We start from the raw sequence: 19,065 nt of genomic DNA, 5'->3' as shown, positions 1-19,065 counted from the left end.
TATAAATGACATAAGATGTGACATGTGCTTTTATATGGCTTTGTTGCAGTCCCTCATATCTGCCTACACCCTAAAAGCTCCACCTCTTCTCTTGTGTCTGCACTGACTTATTAACTCAGAAAACATTTGGCTATCCTTTTCCCGATTTTTTTCGGGACTTCAATATCTGAATTGTTTTACTTGGAATATTAACCCCCTCCTCTGGCTCTGTTCTTTTTTACAATCTACAATGGGTTTTTCTCTATCCTTCTCTCTCCTTCTAGGACCCTGTGGCACCTGCTGATCCCTTGAAGCCTTGACGTCAGCGCTGTAAGGTGGAGATCTCCGGTGCGCGGCGGCAGCGGTGCACAGGCGCAGCGTCCGTGCAGCGCGCAACGCAGGCGGCTGCGGCGGCACCAGCAGCAGCAACAATAACAACACTCAGCTCACAGTTCCCTGTCTTCTCACATACACACCACGTCTGGGAGGGATACTTATCGACTTCCTCCCCGGCTTTTGAACCGGTCCGCCTCTCCAGCCCCGCCATGTCGTCTGCTGTCACCGAGACGGAGGAGTCGGCGCGCAGCTCCCCGCTGACGCCGCTGAAGCTGGTCGGGCTGGTGTGCGTCTTCCTGGCGCTCTGTCTGGATGTGGGCGCCGTGATGAGCCCGGCGTGGGTGACTGCCGACGACCAGTACTACCTCTCCCTGTGGGAGTCCTGCTGGAAGCCGGCGAGCACCGAGAACTGGCAGTGCAACAGCACGCTAGGATCAGGTAATGAAATGGGGGTAAAGTCACAGTGCATGGGCTCATACAACCACTTAATCTGTCCTGCCCCATGCGCACCGGCAAGGGAAGAGGTTAGTTACCATGCGTCTTCTAATATGCATTAACGGGAGCTCTTTAAGAGTTGTTGTGTATGACAGCAAGGAATGATGCTGAAGATGACCAAGATGATGGAGGGATGCTTCCTCGCCTCTAAAAGGGCAAAAGACAATAATCTGTTAACTCCACAAGCTGTAAGAAGGTATTGTCCCGACTAGTATTGTGACTCCACACTGTCCATATATCCAACCATAACTAAGCCTCACCCTGACAGCCCCTGTCAACCTGTGACTCCCCTGGGATCCCCACATTAATTACTGTGGAGGTGAAATGAAGGAATTTTGCCAGGCTGGCATGCGTTAATAGAATTGCATTCAAAATGATTTCAGTTTTTTTAATTTCTGCTTTGAAGTCTATTATGGAAAAATGGATTATGAATAAGACATTATAAACTGACACTGATGTAGTTCATTACACCTGCACCACAGGCTTTTATTGCCAATGACATGCCTTGAAATTCTTTCTTCCGCTTTTAAAAAGCTGCAGACGTGACATTTTGAGAACACACAAACGTGTGGTTAATACTAACCCGATGTTAATGGGCACACAATTGGCTGACTGCCACAGGTCTTTCACGGGAGGTATTTCAGGAGAAACCCACTATTTATGAATGCATCAGAGCTGAAAGTATTAGTTGATAATTCAGACAGAAATTCATTGCAAACACTTTTGATAAGCGATTAATGGTTGAAGTCATTTTAACAATTCAGTGGTTCCTGCTTCAAAAATCGGATTTTAATTTTTGTCTTCTGTGAATATCTGTCATGGAGGGAGAACAGCAACAAGGGAAGGAACCAAATGCAGACAGTCGAGGCAGCAGGATAATTCAGTGATATATTGATAAAGGCTTACAGGCAGGTACGGGGAGACAGATAAGCAGGTTCAGGGTCGGGGTAACGATCAAGTGCAGAAACTGCCTTGAGGTATATGGCAACTTAGACGAACTGGCAGGGATTGGAAGTGGAAAAGGGCTGGTTAAACATCTGCATGACTAATGACTATGCAGGACAAGAGGGAGTGGCTGGAGTCAGAGCCAATGAGATGGCTGAGACAGGTGAACAAGTCAGAGGGCATCTGGTGGACAAGTAGAGAATGGTTTGGTTTTGGGAAGTTGGCTTGTGGCTGGAGAGAGACAGAGAATGTGAAAATACCTTTGAGTTTTGGACTGTTAAACAAGTCATTTTAATATCCATTTGGACTTGGACATTAATCGAGAAAGTAATTGGTAGACTACATTTAATATGAAAAGAAGTTGCAGGCCTGAAATGCAAGTTTGACTTATGTTTAAAAGGAATGTTGAAAAAGCATCTCTCTCTGTGCACGTTATACTGTAATATCATTATCTGCCATTTGTCAGACACTAAAAAATATTCATACACCTGAACATACTGCTGGCCATTTTGGGGGAATAAAACTAGAATAAATGCTGCTCAGGAGCTATAAAATGCACTTTCAGCCTGTTTTCACTACCTCATAATGATCACTATCTAGATTATTAACGCTGCAAAACTGCCACCACCTTCACAGTAAAGTACATCAACATCTCCTGGGTGTTGCCACTTACCTGCACCTAATTAATTAATTTGTCAACATACAAGGAATGGAGGAGGGAAAGAAAAGTGCTGGCTCGATATAGAGCTCATCCTGTCTCTCGCTCTTATTGTTTTTATGACCCTCCCAGTTCTTTTGTTGTCTAGAAAAATGCCTCGTTGTCGCGCCCAGGAGAGAGGTCTTGCAGTTTTGGGCCGGAGAGTAGAAGGAGGGGTTGATGTTGGATTGGTTTCCAGGGAAACAAGAGTTCACGAGCGTTACTTTAAGTGAGGTGAAAGTGGCATTATTTACTACCACTGTGACACTGGGAGCTGACTGGTGCTAATTACACACAGGGGCATTAAAAACAAATCATTTAAAAGGTGTTTAAAGTGTCTGACACTATGACAGACTCTATCTATCTATCTATCTATCTATCTATCTATCTGTGACCAATCCATGTCTCTGCTGCTCTCTCTCTGGGTGGGATGGGATCGTGATTGTGTGTGATAGTGTCTGCGTGTCGTGTGTGTTATTTGTAGCAAATGCACACTGTGTATCTGTGTGTAGTTGTGTGACAGAAGGGGAGTCAGAGGGGTGTATGTCAGCGTGTAAATGTGTGTCTGTGTGCGTGTGTGTGTGTGTGTGTGTGTGCGTGTTCCAATAAGAGGCTACCGTGTTGAGCTGACCTATTTCTGGACAGTCTCCTCTGAAGCCCGGCTGAATATTTCATGTCACACTCTGATTTCTCTGTTGTTGCATCTCCGCACCTCTTCTCCGAGGACCCGAGCACACACACACACACATACACACACACATACTCTGTGACCACACCATCAACTTTCAGCAGTTCCTCTCTTTCTTTCTTTATTTCTCACGCATATTATACTCACACACCCAGACTCCAGACCCAGGACTCCCTAATTACACGTCTCGGCATGACAGGTTTGTGTCGGCTCATAAGTGTGAGCCTTACCAACACACACACATTGATCTTAAAATATAAATTACTCCCTTGGCTTGCTCCAACGACGGAGACAGAGCAAAGCGGCAGTTTCTGTTAATCCTTTGCATTCATTGTGATGATTTTGTTTTCTGTAATAATGGGAAACAGAATTGATCGCCACAGGAACATTTCCTGCTGAAGTTGGTAGTTGTTAATTGGGTTGCTCATGGGAACTTTAGCATAGGGATGAACGTGGTGGGCCACCATACCGTTTAAAAAGACAAATAGAGAAACACAGAGACATCACAGATGAACAATACAATATAACATATACTGTAAAGGCATTACAGTTTTTCTCTATTGCTTAAACATCATAACCAGGCTTTTGAACTAAAATTTCCAAACCATAACTCCATTTTTCAAAAAGCCCACCCATTTCCCTTACCTCTACACACAAATCCCTTCATTTCTCATTGCCTACACCATGTGGTCATTGAGAAAGCAGTAACATTCAGTATTGTTCACTCAAGTCAGCACAGGTTGAACACACAAGGAGTCACACCAATCAGAACCTTCAGCAGATAAAAGGAGCCAGAGTCAGTTCATTCAGTTTTTGGAACAATGGATCCAGAAAGATATGAAGGAAGAGTTAGAGGACACCTGAGAGGAGCAGGAAGCGGAGGAGAAGGAAGAGCAGTATGGAGAGGAGGAAGGATGAGGAGGTAGAGCAGGAGTAGGGTGGAGGAGGAGGAAAGAGGAGTAGTAAGGAGGAGGAGGTAGAGGGAGGAGGACGAAGGAGGAAGAGGTAGAGGAGGAGGAGGAGATGGAGGAGAACCACAAACAACATAACCAGTTTTTGTAGTATTGTTTTGAATGTATCTCACCAGTGTGTCAGACTGTGCTGTAGTGTGTGTTTTTGAGGACTTGTGACTCATGACTGAGGGCAAAGATTGGTTTTCAGCAAGACTGATTGGTTTTGAGTGGAGAGCTTCATGTACTGAAAATAGGACATTTGGGGAATTGGGTGAGAAGTTGTGGACTTGTGATTAGAGTTTTGAGAAAAAGAGGCATAATTTCAAGAAATGTGTTTAAGCAATTGAGAAATACTCTGATATGTATACACTGAAATGTACAGATTCCTTTTTTGTGTCTTTATGTGTAAAGGCCTGATCACACCATCATTTAAAATGGCAAAGTTATACAGCCAGTACTTTTAATCACAAGTCCATTCATCCCAATGGAATCACAGTGATTACTGGATTCGCTCGTATGGCGAAAGTAAGTCTGCTGAAAATTTCGACGTCAAGTTAAACTTCACAGCTACATTAGGTTGCCAGCTATAGTATGTCCCCCTCCTGATGGGACATGGGCCAGACCTAAAAGTACACGGCAAATACATTTTTCCCAAAGATGTCAAAGATGTTTCTGTCATTTTAGGTAGTTCTTATCACTTTTGTGTTCAGACATTCATTTTTCTGATAAGTTATTTGATGCTATGGGAGTTTAATTCATTAATGACTTGCGATTGATTCGGCCTGGTGTATGGGCTGGACCTCAATACTGCAGCTCCAACCCCGATAACTACTGTGCAGACACTGGCTCCAGCTCAAGATAGACGTGCCTGTATCTGGGATAAACATTTTTTTAACTACTTTGACACCAGAAATTTATTAAAACTATGAACTTGAGAGCATAATTCAGTGAATGAATGGATTTCAACAGGTGTAATCTGATTCCAGGCCTAAAAAAACAACCAGGGAATGCATCTAAAAGTTAAATTGACAAGGGAACATCCCACCAGCTCAGTCTATGTCTACTGCCCTCACCAAAGCAACAAGCAAAACACTGTAATGTATGCAGAGACAGATCATGTAATACCTCAGTCAGAGTAAGAAATCTTTAGTTCACAACATGCACAGCATTGCTGCTAATTAATTGGAATGAGATGGAAAAACAAAGGCGTGAAAGAAGGGTCTCACTTTGCAGAATAAAACAGAGCTATTGTGCAAAGACCAGCTGTAGTAATTTTCATATGTATTCCCTTGTTAACTGACACAGGTACAATTTTATAGTTTATATTATGAGTATCTGAAGCCATTTTCAGACTTGTACCAATATTAGGGATGGCAGCTTAACATGTTGATCTTATATATGAATAAGTCCCTGAGTCACTATGTAAAACTCATAACGGCAATCTTACTAAGCCAGACATAATAACATGGGGCATTTTCTGCCTTTTATTAGACATTTGGCAGTAAAGAGATCCAAGGGAGGAGAGAGAAGGGGAATGATATGCAACAAAGTTCCACAGTTAGACGTGAATCCCACATTTATGTTGGAGATGGAACTGATTCCCATGTTAACAACGGTTGTATGATTGCAGAGTTGGTCGTGTGAGGGTTAAATTACATCTAATTACACTGAACGACAGACTTTGGCTGACGTGAGGCATCCATATTTGGCTGGTTTTCAGGCTTCCAGTATTATTAAGTTCCAAGTCTGGCATTTTGGAGCTTTCACAAAAACCCCAGTCATAATTACAATTTGGATGTTGGCGTGAACGCTATTTTACAAGATGGATAATTCCCATATGATATGACTTCATTTTTAGGTTGTTGAGGATGTTCTTCTCATGTCAGATCAGTTTATTTTTTATTCCCCTTTTGGTGTGGGGCCCATAAAATTCATAAATTCAGAGCAGCACACTGCATGGATGCAACTATGAATGTCAAGCAAAAAACATCTAATACAGCAAGTGAGCAACTAGTAATTAAATGACTTAAAGCTGCTATAAACATTTCTTTTGTTAACAATGGATAAAATTACTGTGTAATTTGAAAGGTGTCATTTGTAGTGGCAAATCCACAGAGATTATCAACTGACTCTGAAGTTCCCCTCAGCTCTTTGGGGTGTTGTAGTGTCTTTCAGCTTATTGTTTTGGTTTTATGACCTGCAACTTTACTGTTTTGGTTCACTCTCACCACTCTCATAGCCTCATTTCCAGCAGCAGGCTGTATTAAAAAAACACATCTAAAAACCCCACTGTACACTACCTCCTGGGCACCAAACAGACACCGTTAGCAACTAACAGGTGAGCATTTAGCAGTTTAAAAGCAAGATTTTCCCCTCAGGAGTTGCTAAAGACCAAAAACAGAGCAAAAAGGAGAGTAAATGTTGGACATTCATTAGGTGAACACAAACGCGACTTCAAATGAATGCTGTATCTGCTGGATCGCTCGCCATATGAACTTCATAAATTTGTAAATGTTGTATGTTTGCTTCTGGTTATTGCAAGTTTAACATCCTGTCATTCTATTTGTGTGAACAGTCAGACATTCGAAAAGGCAATAAATAATGACACTGTGCGAAGAGGTGGCCAGAGATCAAACAAAAAAAAAGGTTTTATCCTGCATTTCAAAACTCGCGCGTCCTCTCATACCAGAAACAATAAAGCAAAAACAATAAATGAATATACAGTAATAAACAATAAAGCAAAAACAATAAATGAATAAAGCCATAAGAGATATGTATTTACCAGAATGACAAAAAAGAGCTAAAACGTTAAGACACAGCGTTGAAGCAGCGTTATATATTCCAGGTTGGAAAAGGGCTAAAGGGTTTTTTGATATGATGGCGGACACATAAAACCTGACGACCAACCAGCATATGAGATCAAGCCAGCCCGACACAGAAATCCTGGGGTTGAATTCCCACATATTTGGCAAAAGAGACACAGCTTCAGATGAAAAATCTTATAGTGGGCATGTGGCCTCATAGGCAGACATCAGGGAAGTCTCTACCTGTCAGACGCACACACATATACAACACATACACTATGGTCTGTTGAAACATGTTGGAGGCCAACCCACTTTCTTCCTCTCTTCTCTTCCGTCCCGACATCCTCCTGTCGACTCCCTCTCCTCTCCCATATTCATTCATCCTTCTCGTTGTTCCTTCCACCTTCCTCCTTTTCTCATCTGCTCTCCGTCTCGCTCACACTTTTTCCTCCCACTTCATTTTTTCCTTTGTCTGCTTACAACTTAGATTTCACACTTTAAACTCAATCGAGTAAATAAACATACCATTGCTTGGGGTTTTTTTCAGTCCAAAAAATAAATGCAACACCAGCAGCTTCAAATTAAACCAAAGCACAATACATCACTAAAAAACATGTGCCATTGCTACAATTCGGTTTGTCATTTACCTGACCTTGAGAGAACAATTTCCAGGCTCACTGTTGGATTTGGTTATAGCCAGAGATACCATTACTAAAAGTGTGGAAACAATACAACGTTTCATCCTTTTCTCACACTGTATTTTGTTCAGAATTATGACAGTGGGTGGGCCTTTTTAAGGTTATTGGCCAATTTTGCATCTGGTAATATCAACACATTTAAGAAAAAATCTCAAATGGTGCACTCAGTTTTGTGCAATAAACACATTTTGGCCTGTTTTGACCCACATTTACCAGCCTTTGTTGTCCCAGATTTGAGATCAGTCACCACTGAAGACCTAAATGTTGCCCACTCGCTCTCTGCCCTTCTCATCTTTCTCTAACAGTCTATCGATCCATTCATTGCTTTTACTCCCCTTGCCTTTTTTCATCTGTACTCCTAAATGAAATGTCTTTTTCTCAATACTCAACCCTTCACTTCTTTTTTCTTTCTCATTTTTGTTTGCTCTTCATAACCTTTCGTCTCCTTTCTTCCCCTCTTCCCACCCTCACTTCCCTCTCTCCTCCCAGAGGGTTACATTTCTGATGTTAATCATTTTCCCTTTGTAATTTCACCATCCTCTTCCTCCTCAGCATTCTCCTCTCCATCTCCATCTCTCCTTTCCATTTTCCCCAGGGTCAAGTCTCTCCCCCTTTTACTTCTCTCCATTTTCTCCTCCTCTCTTTCCCCCTCCTTCCCTTCCCCTCCTCTTCTCTGAATCCATCCCTCCTCTCAGTGAGCTGAGCCCCCTGAGACGCCAGTTCTATTTGTAGCAGCTGAACGAGGAATGGGAAATGATGTGGCATTCAGTTCTGTGGCAGACAGACAGACAGACTGGGGAATAGTTGGGAACCTACAGCTCCCACATGCCATCCCCAAAACACACACACTGTGGCATGATGGGGAAAAGGATGCGCATGTGGCCAAACATAAATAATCCTTTTGGTGTATGCAAATCAAACTTTCTTCAAAGCATTTACAGTATCACAGCAGCAGCATGTGGCAGCACATAGAAAAGCCTGTAAACGTCTTATCTATGGACATAAAAGAACAAAATTGTCTTAAATGCAGTTATTCCTCTGGTATTAACTCTCAGTTATTATATTTTTGTACTGGTTTATCAGCTTGTTTTCATATTTTGGTTGTTAAAAAAGACCATAAAATGTTTTCATCTACTAAATCTACTGTGGAAATATAGGGGTTCAGACCAATTAATTAACATGTAGCACCCCTCAAAAACCTCGAAATCCATATTTTTGGTGGTCTTAAAAAAACAAACTGGGTGATTAGTTAATTACCAGAAAATTCATATGAAATAACTTTGATATTGTAAACGGAATAACTTTGGGGTTTGGACAGATGGTTAGACGGAATAAGACATTTAAAGACATCTATAAGGCAAGGCAAGGCAAGGCAAGTTTATTTGTATAGCACATTTTAACAACAAGGTAATTCAAAGTGCTTTGCATAAAACATAAAAGCAACAGGGAAATATAAAAAAGTTTAAAAGCAACATAAAATATAAGAAAAGTTACAGTGTTACAATCAGGGTTAAAAGAGTTAAATGGAAAAAAGCAATGATAAAATGCTAAAAACAAAGAAAAAGAAAACAGGACAGTAAAAGTTACAGTGCAGTATAAGTTATCAATAAAAAGAAAAATCTTAAATATTTAATTAAAAGCAATGGTAAAAAGAAAAGTCTTCAGTCTTAATTTAAAAGAACATGATGTTTAGCATGTTCACCCTCTTAGTTTAGCTTGTAAGCATGCCAACATTTGCTAATGAGCGTAAAACACATACTGCTGAAGCTGATGTTTTTTTAGTTTTACAGGCATGTGGTCAAAAGCCCAACTATTGGGCAAATGTTGACTTGATGATGGCACTATCTTGAATGTGTGTACCAAATTCTGTGCCATCCATCTGGTACATTTACAGATATTGAAAAGTGAAAAGGCTGACCTGCTGCCTCAAGTCATTTGGATTCATCCTCTTGGCACCGTGAATGTCTATGTGAAATTTCACAGCAAAAAATTCAATAGTTGTTGAGTTATTTCACTCTGTACAAAAGCCACGCTGCCAGCATGGCTAAAATTGGAAAGTCTTTAAGCAATCCTAAACTTATCACTAATCAAACACAAATGATATTTGGAGACTTGCCGTTAAACTTCTAATGATCCCACTATATAAACGGTGAATCTCAGCAGCTCATCAGTGCGCAGAAAAGGTCAGTTACGTTAAATCCTGCTGCCAGGAATTCACAAAGGCATACACACTTTGTGTGTAAATTACACAGGATTCTTAGTGTAATCCTCCGCCAACAAGTTGTTCTGAGCAGATGGAAACACAAGTGAACATAATCCACTGAAAACACAGATCACTGCATTGTTTTTATCATTGATTTATTTCCTGTGGCAGTGGTGTGCCCCTACCCTGAAGCCCACAGGTTTTGTCACCTCTGAACCTTTTTCAAACATGTATTTCCCCCCCTTGCATCTGGTAATTGAGGTAATGAGGTAATTGTTGGTTCTGGGACTGAGTTTTGCAAATGCAGGTTTGCAAACTGGACCTGCTCAGGACTTATATGACATTTAATAGTGTGTTGTATAGTTACTTGGAATCTGTGGTTAATGTCCTGGGCAAGATACTGAACCCCAATTTGCATAGCTATTGTTTGATACATTACTAGTGAATGTGTATTTCTGTACCTGTGTCTGAATGCGATGTATGAGTGACTTGAAAAGTGCTATGTAAGTACAGACCATTTACCATTTTACGTAAGTACTGCACAAGTCACCTGACTGTCAAATTGACAAGAACTACAGTAATCCTTGCAGTCTCATAATTAATGTTGTGATTAAAATGTTAAAATGACAACTAACTGATGAATGTACTGCGTACTGTGAGTTACAGGACTGACTGGTTCTTTTTTGGAAACAGGAACCCAAAGTACTACAGTAGCTAATCAGTGTGACAGCTTGGAGTGGCTTTACTGTAATGAAAAAATGTGACAGTGTAATGCAGTAATCTTGTCACATGGCAAACAGTCACATTACAGCAAGAGGTATGTCTCTCTGCGTGAGTGAGAAAGAGAAAGTGTGTGTCTGTGTGTGAGAAAACTGGTACAAGCACTAATTTACAAGTTATATACACCAAACATGTGGGTGACAGAAAGAGGGAGGATTTATATTGTATATAAAGCAAATTATATAGTTGCCTGTATGTGTTTTACAGCCTCTATGATGTGATTTGAACAATTTAAATCTGCCAAACTATGAAAGATGAAACAGCAAAGAGAGTTTAACAGTTAAAGAAACCATTTTGTGTTTGTGTGAATGAGAGAGAGAGAGAGAGTGGGTGAGATATTTGCCGTTGCATTGACTGTAAATCTGTAGTCTTTCATAGGCTGTATAAAGTATTTACTCCAAAACAAAGATAGAAATACAACATAGTATATTCAAAATAGGGATGCACTAGGCTGATAATGACCTTATTAAGAGGATCTGGATTCAGTGGTTACATATCTGTTAAACTCATTAAGTGCTGACTCTGTTTGTAGCGCCGCAACAATGCCATGCAATGAGGTATACAGATAATTTTCGAGAAAGAGAGCAATGAAGAGAAAGATACTGTGTAATACAAGCATAAATAAAATGCTCATGTTCTGATATTTGTGATTTCAAGTCTGCCTATAAATGGTGAATTAACATCGTCTGAGTTATGCAAAATTTTACACGAATCTCAGATGGCATATGACTCCATCTTGTTTAATACCAGTATGGTGATAGTCAGAACCTTGTGCAGTAATTGTGTTTTATTTACGATCATTTCTAAATTAGTAGGTTTGTATACAGCAGTGGCTACATATTAGCTAATGATGAAGTCCTATAGTGAGTGAGATGTGATTCTCACAGAACTATGGCTGATGCCATTTCTTTTCACTTCTGATTGGTTGTTTGAAACCTTCTGGTTTCACGCTGACATTTGATTGGTTGAGGGTGCTTCTACAGAGGGATCCAGCTCTGTGCTCCGAGGGAAGTTAAATATGAATGAAAGATAAACCACCTGAGCCTCCTGAGAGTCTTGTTTTAACCCTCCACCTCGCTACATCTGTCTCTTATTCCTTATTCCACTCTGTGTATTTGTTGCGTTGCTCCTACAGGGCTATGTTTTGTGCAGCTCTCATGGGGCAACAGAATTGCCTCAGTGCAGTTGCTTTGCTGAGCTGCCTTAAAGTGAAAACCCAACTTTTTGCCTGAAGTGCTTTACCTAAAATATGAAGCAAACATGGGCATACAAACCCACACAGACAGATCAGAGTCAAAGGCTAAGAAATAGAAATTGGGTTTTCACATAGGAATACCTTGTTGCCAGGAAACATTTTGATAAAGCTGAATCTGTGTTTGTCCTGAAAGCAACCTACGGTGTCAGCTTCCTAATCAGCAGCATCATTCAAACTGAAGATTTTTGGTTGCATTGCATTTGTAATACAAGATGCTTCTGAGTGTGCCGATGGTCTATCTTCCTATCTCTTCTTTCTGCTCTCTCTCTTTCATCTTTAATTTCCTGCTTCCCTGTCGGCCTCCCACTATCCACCTCTGCATCTCATCTTTCACCTCTATCTCTGTCTCTCTTTCCTTATCTCTCCCCGCCACCATCCATCTTTCATAAGCTTTTTTTCCCCCACCATGCTAGTAAATACACAACTTAAATAGCTGTTGAATAAAAAATAAAATCACTCAAATTGCCCTGCAGTGCACCATTGATGCCAAGTACTGTGCATTGGCTTTGCATCTGTACTGACAGCTACATTTCTGCGTCAGACGCAGTTCATTGATGTTTTATCCAGAACTTTCAGTTTGAAGTTTGGCTTTTAAGAACTACTATATATCCTCAAGGAGTACAGATTATTTTATTTATTTATGTTTTTCGGTAATATAGCACTTCCTAGTTTAGCGTTGTAGTACAGAAATAGGTTTTACACCACCTTACATGAGCCCGGCTAATTTGACAGCATCACATCTGATCACAGTGGGAAGACAGACAAGTAGAATAAAAGGTTAGAGAAATAGTCAAATGTCTTTACTTCCTCTGAGCCCAGATGGATAAGATGATGAGGTGTGTGTGTGTGTGTGTGTCCAGCCCCATAACACCCAGTCACACCAGCATATGAAACACAGTGAAATCCATCCATTCTAATGGCATTGCCCTAATCAGGGGATTTGCTTGTGGGGGTAAAGTAAATCTGCATGAGTTTTTTTTGGCAGAGAATTCAAGCAGCGAACTTTGACACACTAAATTTGGCCGTTGGCCAATAGCAAACAGTCTTGACAGTCTTGACAGTGCTGCTCTCTGAGGGAACAGAGAGCCATAGAATCTAAAATGGAGAAAGCTTTAGTAGCTTATCAGATGTTTTGCACCACTACCAGTGTCCAGACTCCATCGCTGGGTGATCTCTATCCCTCTGCAGCGTCACCCCCTTCAAAATACCTCGTCATTATGATTTGGTCTAATCACCAAATCAGTTCCCATGTTCTCATTCAATGTGTCACATGTCAATAAATTATTGTTGCTCACTCAGTCAAGTCCCTCCAGATTGAAATAACCGTTACATAGCGTTATCCACCTCCAGTCTCTCGTTTTTCTTGAAGTAATGCTAGATTCATAAATCCCCAGGATATGCAACACAACATTTCACTCACAAATGTTCAACACTTCGACCTCAGGTTATGCTGCCAGAGGTGACTTCATGTCCCAGTATGCTGCTAATCTAAAATCACCATCTATCTGAACACATGTTAAACCTGCAGTGCTGAACTTTTGTCACCCCCTTCTGACAGTGAGAGTTATTACACAACTCTGTCAGCACGTGCTTGTTACGTAGAGGCTCTGCCATACTGAGTTACCCCCATTCAGCTCTGGCAAACCAATCATTGCTGATTCTTACGTAAAAGTCCCGCACCGCTTTAAGAAAAGCAGCAGCAGAATACTCACAAATCTTGCAGTTCAAGTGAAATATGATTCCAAGTGTGGCTGTGTCTTTGTCTGTGACCATGTATCTGTGTGCTATTTCAGTGTGCATCAAGCCACGGTGCTCCCGATATAAAAATGTGGACAGATTTTTGATAACATGCCAGCAAAGCTTTTAAGCGGAGGCTTTTTGTCAGCTCAGGTATACTAAGTGCCTCTCTCTTCATTACGTTCACTCAGCGCCGCTCTGTCCCCAGCCCCCTTATGCCATCCTCACCTCCTTTTCCTCCTCCTCCTCCCCCTTTTCTCTCCCTCTACCTTCACCACCCTCCTCCTCCTCTTCTCCTTTTGGCATTTCTTTTCATGCTGCCCTCTCTCTGTCCTTGTGAGATTATGCTCGTGCCTCTCCACTTGCATGTTTCTCCTCTTTTATCGCCCATCACCCTTTCAGAGATGCTCTGCGCCTCTTCGCCACCAAACCTCACTTCAAATCACTTTTACCTGTCTCTCCATTTTTTCTTCAGTTCCCCTTTGTTCCTCGACTCTCAGGTTTTTTGTGGTTCTTACACACTCATATGCCCTTTTATTTCTTCCTTTTTCCTTTCCTCACTTTATTCATTCACTTTGCTTTGACTTTCCATCCCTTTCTTCCTTAATGTTCCTGTCTTATCTTTCTTTTTTACCTTCTAGTATTCTTTTTTTACCCAATTTCCCCCCTTGCTTCATTCTTCTCGTCCCTTTTCCCTTTACTTACTCCTTTGCTTTCTTATAATTACATCATGTTTCTTTCCCATTCCCTCTTTTGTTTCTTCCCCTTTCTTTGTTCCTCCTTTTATTTCCAATATATTTCCCTGCTCCATTGCTTTTAATTCATACCCTTTTTATCCCTTTCCTTTCTCCCTTTTTCATTCCAATTCCCATCCCTTTCTTTCTTCACTATACTTGTACCTTCTTCCTTCCCACTTTCTTAGCCTCTACTGTTTTCCCCCCATAGATGCTTCCTTATTTCCTTATTGATTCCTTCCTTTTTTATACCTTCTTTCCTTCCATCCTTACTTTCTCCCTTGTTCTCCTTCTTATCAACATACTTGATGGCGGTAAAAACAGTAATAAAATGTCAAATATAATAATATGCGTCTTGTGGCTCTTTTTCTCCTCCCAGGCCACCCTCAAGGTCTTGCACATTTAATTTTTAGCTGTGGTATGCGTTCACTATATAGCATTTATTCATAAATGTTCTCGTTGTTCTCACGTTGCATATATGTTGCTTTGTTGTGCTCACTCAGTTACTTCCTAATTTCTTCTTTTCTTTACCTTCTGTGTCCACCTTTTCTTCTCTTTTTCTGCCCCACCTCCTTCCCTCTCCAGACTGGCAGGTTGCTACGCTGGCCCTGTTGCTAGGGGGTGGAGCCCTGGTGCTGATGTCGTTCCTGGTCGCTCTAGTTGCTGTGTGCATCGGTACGAGGCGGCGATTCTACGCACCCGTCGCCTTCATGCTCTTCGCTGCAGGTCAGCGCACAATTACACCAGTTGTGAGTCGAAGGCCACGCACTCATTATGTGCTAAAGTACACACACACACACACACTTAATTAGCCAATTTAGACAAGGTAACTGGAAGGTTGCAGAATAATCACGTAGAAAACTGACATGCATTTAAATGATAATCCTTACTTATTAAATAGGCACACAGACTGCTCACACACATGCACACACACACATGCACACACACACACACACACACACACACACACACACACACACACACACACAACACACACACACACACACACACACACACACACACATTCTTACATTCAAACTGACACATACACAATCCCTCTCTCCCTCAAACTCATTTAGAGAAAATCTTATTTTTATGATTCGGGCCCAGCAGGGTTGATATGGAGTGTCACACTTGTCTGTTTAATTTCCCCAGCTAACCCCAATCTCAACTGTCAAGTTTCCTCATTTTCCCCATTTTTACCTCCCGGAATAATTGGGAAGTTTCTTTTTTCAGGCGTGAAATGTTTGATTTTGCAAAGCTGGATATGTTGCCTGTCGGAAGTTTTCCTCAATACTGTGCAAACCACAGAAGTACGATATGGCACTGAAGAGGAAATCTTCTTAACTTAAAGGGATAGTGCAGAGATTTACAGAAGCTACGTGATTTTGCATGAACTGGAAGTCTTCTTATCCTGAGAAATACTTTAAAAGCATGTATGAGGATGGAAAATGCATAAATGGATTAGAATTAAACATCTTTATTATGTTTGGATTGACATTTAACAGCTCATCAAATTCCATTTGAGATGGAAGACGGCTTAAAATACCAAGGCATTGGTGTGGTCTGCGGTGAAACAGACTAAAAGACAAAAAAGGGAATGTAAAATGCAAAAGCCTCTGACAACATGAGACGGGCCGGAGGTAGCTGGTTAGCATGATACCTTCAGTAGATATCTCTGCAACACAATACATAGACTTCTTTGACATGAGGTCAGAGCTGATATCTCTTCACATTCTGCTCCTCAAGTTAGTTCCAAATCTTACACATTGTACCTTTTAAGAATTTGTAAGAACAAAGATTAGCAATGCAAAATTAGCAGGGATGAAAGCCTTCTGAAAAGATATTTATATTCATGTTTTCTTGTTAGGCTGTTTCCTTCCATAAAGAAAGGGGGAATAGTTGTTAAAGCTGGATTATGTTGTTTGTCATTTTCAGGGCCATGAATTGGAACCCAAAAAAATGGGCCCACACACTCATTAAACTCTAGAGAAGCATTTTGCTTTGCAAAAAGTCCAGATGCACTGTTTTGATTAAATAATAAATCAATTCTTTAAGCAAAAATAATTATATAATAGATCATTTTAGTGCTTGGAAAACAGACAACAGTAATCTATGAATACTTAACATACAAACAAAAAACTCTAGCTGTCAAAATGTACTTGTCTTCTCCATTGATTGGACACAAACAAACTCTCTGTAAGATATCTTTAAAGCCGAGCACAGAGAAGTGTTTTCTGGGGGACTATAAAGGGATACACGCTTCTGAACAACCAACCACTTTAAGGCTTGTTTTTCACACCATCTGTGTTAATCTTTGCGTATTTTAGGATATTATATGTTTTTTTTGTTTGCAGGAAAGTGCCCAAGCGTGTTTATATTCCCACAAGATGAATTCCCTTTGAAGAAATAACGATTGATGTGGTCGCCTTTGTTCCGCTACCATTCCATCTCTTCCCCCCTCCCAATTGTTAAACATCTATCTCTGCCCGTTCTCCCCACTTCCCCTCCTCTGTCATCCTTTCACCTCCCCTCATCCCTCTCTCTCTGCCCTAAACTTGTCCTGTTTCCTTCGACCCTGTAGTCCACCTCAGGTCTTTCTCTTCTGTCTCTCATTCCAGTCATCTGTCATCTGTCATCTTTTCTACTTTTCTCTACCATCATCCCCTCTCCTTCCACCTTGCCTGATAAAATTTGATTTATTTTGTTTTCTACAATGTGCTTAATGAACTAAACAAAGCTAAATGGCATCCCCTCTGGGCATACGACTCTCTTCTTGACCTAGTTGATGCTAATTTCTGCTATTTTTCTAATATATCTAAACTTGTACGTCACTGCAAAAAATGTAAAAGGAAAAAAGTGAATGTGACCAAATCCCATAAACCAAAACTCATTAAACTTTAACACAGACTCATTTTACATCAGGGGAAGTTTGTTCAGAATGTAGTTTTGATTCAATGATAAATAATTAATCTAGAAATAAAATACTGACCCCCTACTGTGTTATATACAATTTTGAAGCTTTGAGTACAAATATTTCTTCCATGTTGACTCACATATTTGTATTGTTGTACAGCTGTTGTTTCAGAATTGATAAATTAACTAGTACATAAATATTTTTAACATTCACAACCCTTCTGTCTCTTCCAGCTGGCACCCAGGCTGCTATCTTGTAATGTAATTTGGAAGTTGTAATGGCTATACTAAATATAGATGCTGACTACAGTATATTTTAAATATTTGTAGTTTCTATGGTGACTACAGACAGGTTTCCACTTAAAATTGTGGATGTGGTTGCAGCTGCAGCAGGGGGTAGAAAACATATTGTTATGTTATGTTGTGGTAACTTGTATATGGACATTTTCACTATTTACAAACAAAAAGAAGAGTCTATAGTCAGACTAGCATCACCATGAAGCTGTATGTAGGTACAGTGTTGCTTTGAGCTCTAACATCAACAGGCTAATATTGTCACATTGACCATGCTAACATGCTGACCCATATTATGCTCATTTTCAGTTTCATACTGTAGACATGTGAGTGTCTACTAAAACTGTTTACATGCATAGATGTTCAAAAAACACATTCTTTTTCTCATATACTTCCATGGCTGTGTGTGGAGATCATGGATGTATAATAAGTCATGGATAGGCGTAAAATTTCCCTGCTGATGAAAAAGCATTTTCCCCATCGGCCACCATTAAAAAAAGAGACATCTGTGAAATGGTTGACAGTGTCACGTCTGTCGAGTGCAGACACAGTGAAAACAAGGATTTGGACCCAGACACAGAACACCAGGCAGAGCACGCTCAGTTTTCTTAGTTTTAATTGTGAAGAACACAAAAGGTACAAGCTTTCACAAGGTGATGAGGCAGGCAAATGTCCAAGAATTCAGGTAAGCAGTCCAGAACAAAAGTAACACAAATCCAACTCAAAAAAAAAAAAAAGAAATGCTATTAATCCAACCAGAAATGCTATTAATCCAACACAGAAATCCAACATTCGAATAAGGAAAACAGGTAGAGACGCTTGACAGTGAACGAAGACAAACCGAATAAGGGAAAGACACAGCCTTAAATACACAAGAGGGAGGTGATTAATGATAGACAGGTGAAACCAGTTTGGGAGGAGCAAACAATCACACAGGCGGCGAAAACAATAGCAGGAAGTGAAATGACCGGAAACGAGAGGAGAGGAAAATATGTAAAAACGTAAAAACAGGAAACAAAGAATAAAAGACAGAAAGTTAGTAAGACACAATTCAATTTTCAATTCAATTCAATTCAATTTTATTTATATAGCGCCAAATCACAACAACAGTTATCTCACAGCGCTTTTCATAAAAGAGCAGGTCTAGACCGTACTCTGTGATGCTATTTACAGAAGCCCAACAGTTCCCACCAAGAGCAGCACTAGGCGACAGAGGCAAGGAAAAACTTCCTTTTAAGAGGCAGAAACCTCGAGCAGAAACATGGCTCAGGGTGGGCGGCCATCTGCCTCGACCGGTTGGGGGTGAAGGAGGGAGAGGGAGAGAGAGAGGGAGAGAGAGAGAGAGAGAGAGAGAGAGAGAGAGAGGGCAGAGAGGAACAGAGAGAAAAAGAGAGGGATGGAAGGAGAGAGAGGGGAGGGAGGCAGCCTACACAATATACACACACAGAGGTACAGACAGTAAAGGTGATGTTGCTATAGACTAAATGAAAAATGGTACAGATATTTATAGTAGTGTTAATGGTAACAGTCGTAATGTTAATGATTATAATA

The 19,065-nt window shown here is 40.6% G+C and overlaps 1 protein-coding gene across 1 annotated transcript in view; it reads left to right on the top strand.

The window, feature by feature from the left end:
• The first annotated feature begins 524 nt into the window (after positions 1–524).
• LOC123974001 (transmembrane protein 47-like) overlaps positions 525–19,065 on the top strand; it is a 96,227-nt gene continuing 77,686 nt past the window's right edge. The window contains exons 1-2 of the mRNA XM_046054417.1: positions 525–753; positions 14,890–15,030. Coding sequence (XP_045910373.1) covers positions 525–753; positions 14,890–15,030 — 370 coding nt within the window. The remainder of the gene's footprint in view (positions 754–14,889; positions 15,031–19,065) is intronic.

Source organism: Micropterus dolomieu, linkage group LG01, assembly GCF_021292245.1.
Source record: "Micropterus dolomieu isolate WLL.071019.BEF.003 ecotype Adirondacks linkage group LG01, ASM2129224v1, whole genome shotgun sequence".
Lineage (NCBI taxonomy): Eukaryota > Metazoa > Chordata > Actinopteri > Centrarchiformes > Centrarchidae > Micropterus > Micropterus dolomieu.
Note: the sequence above shows the minus strand (reverse complement) of the source record. Positions and strands in the feature narration are given on the sequence as shown.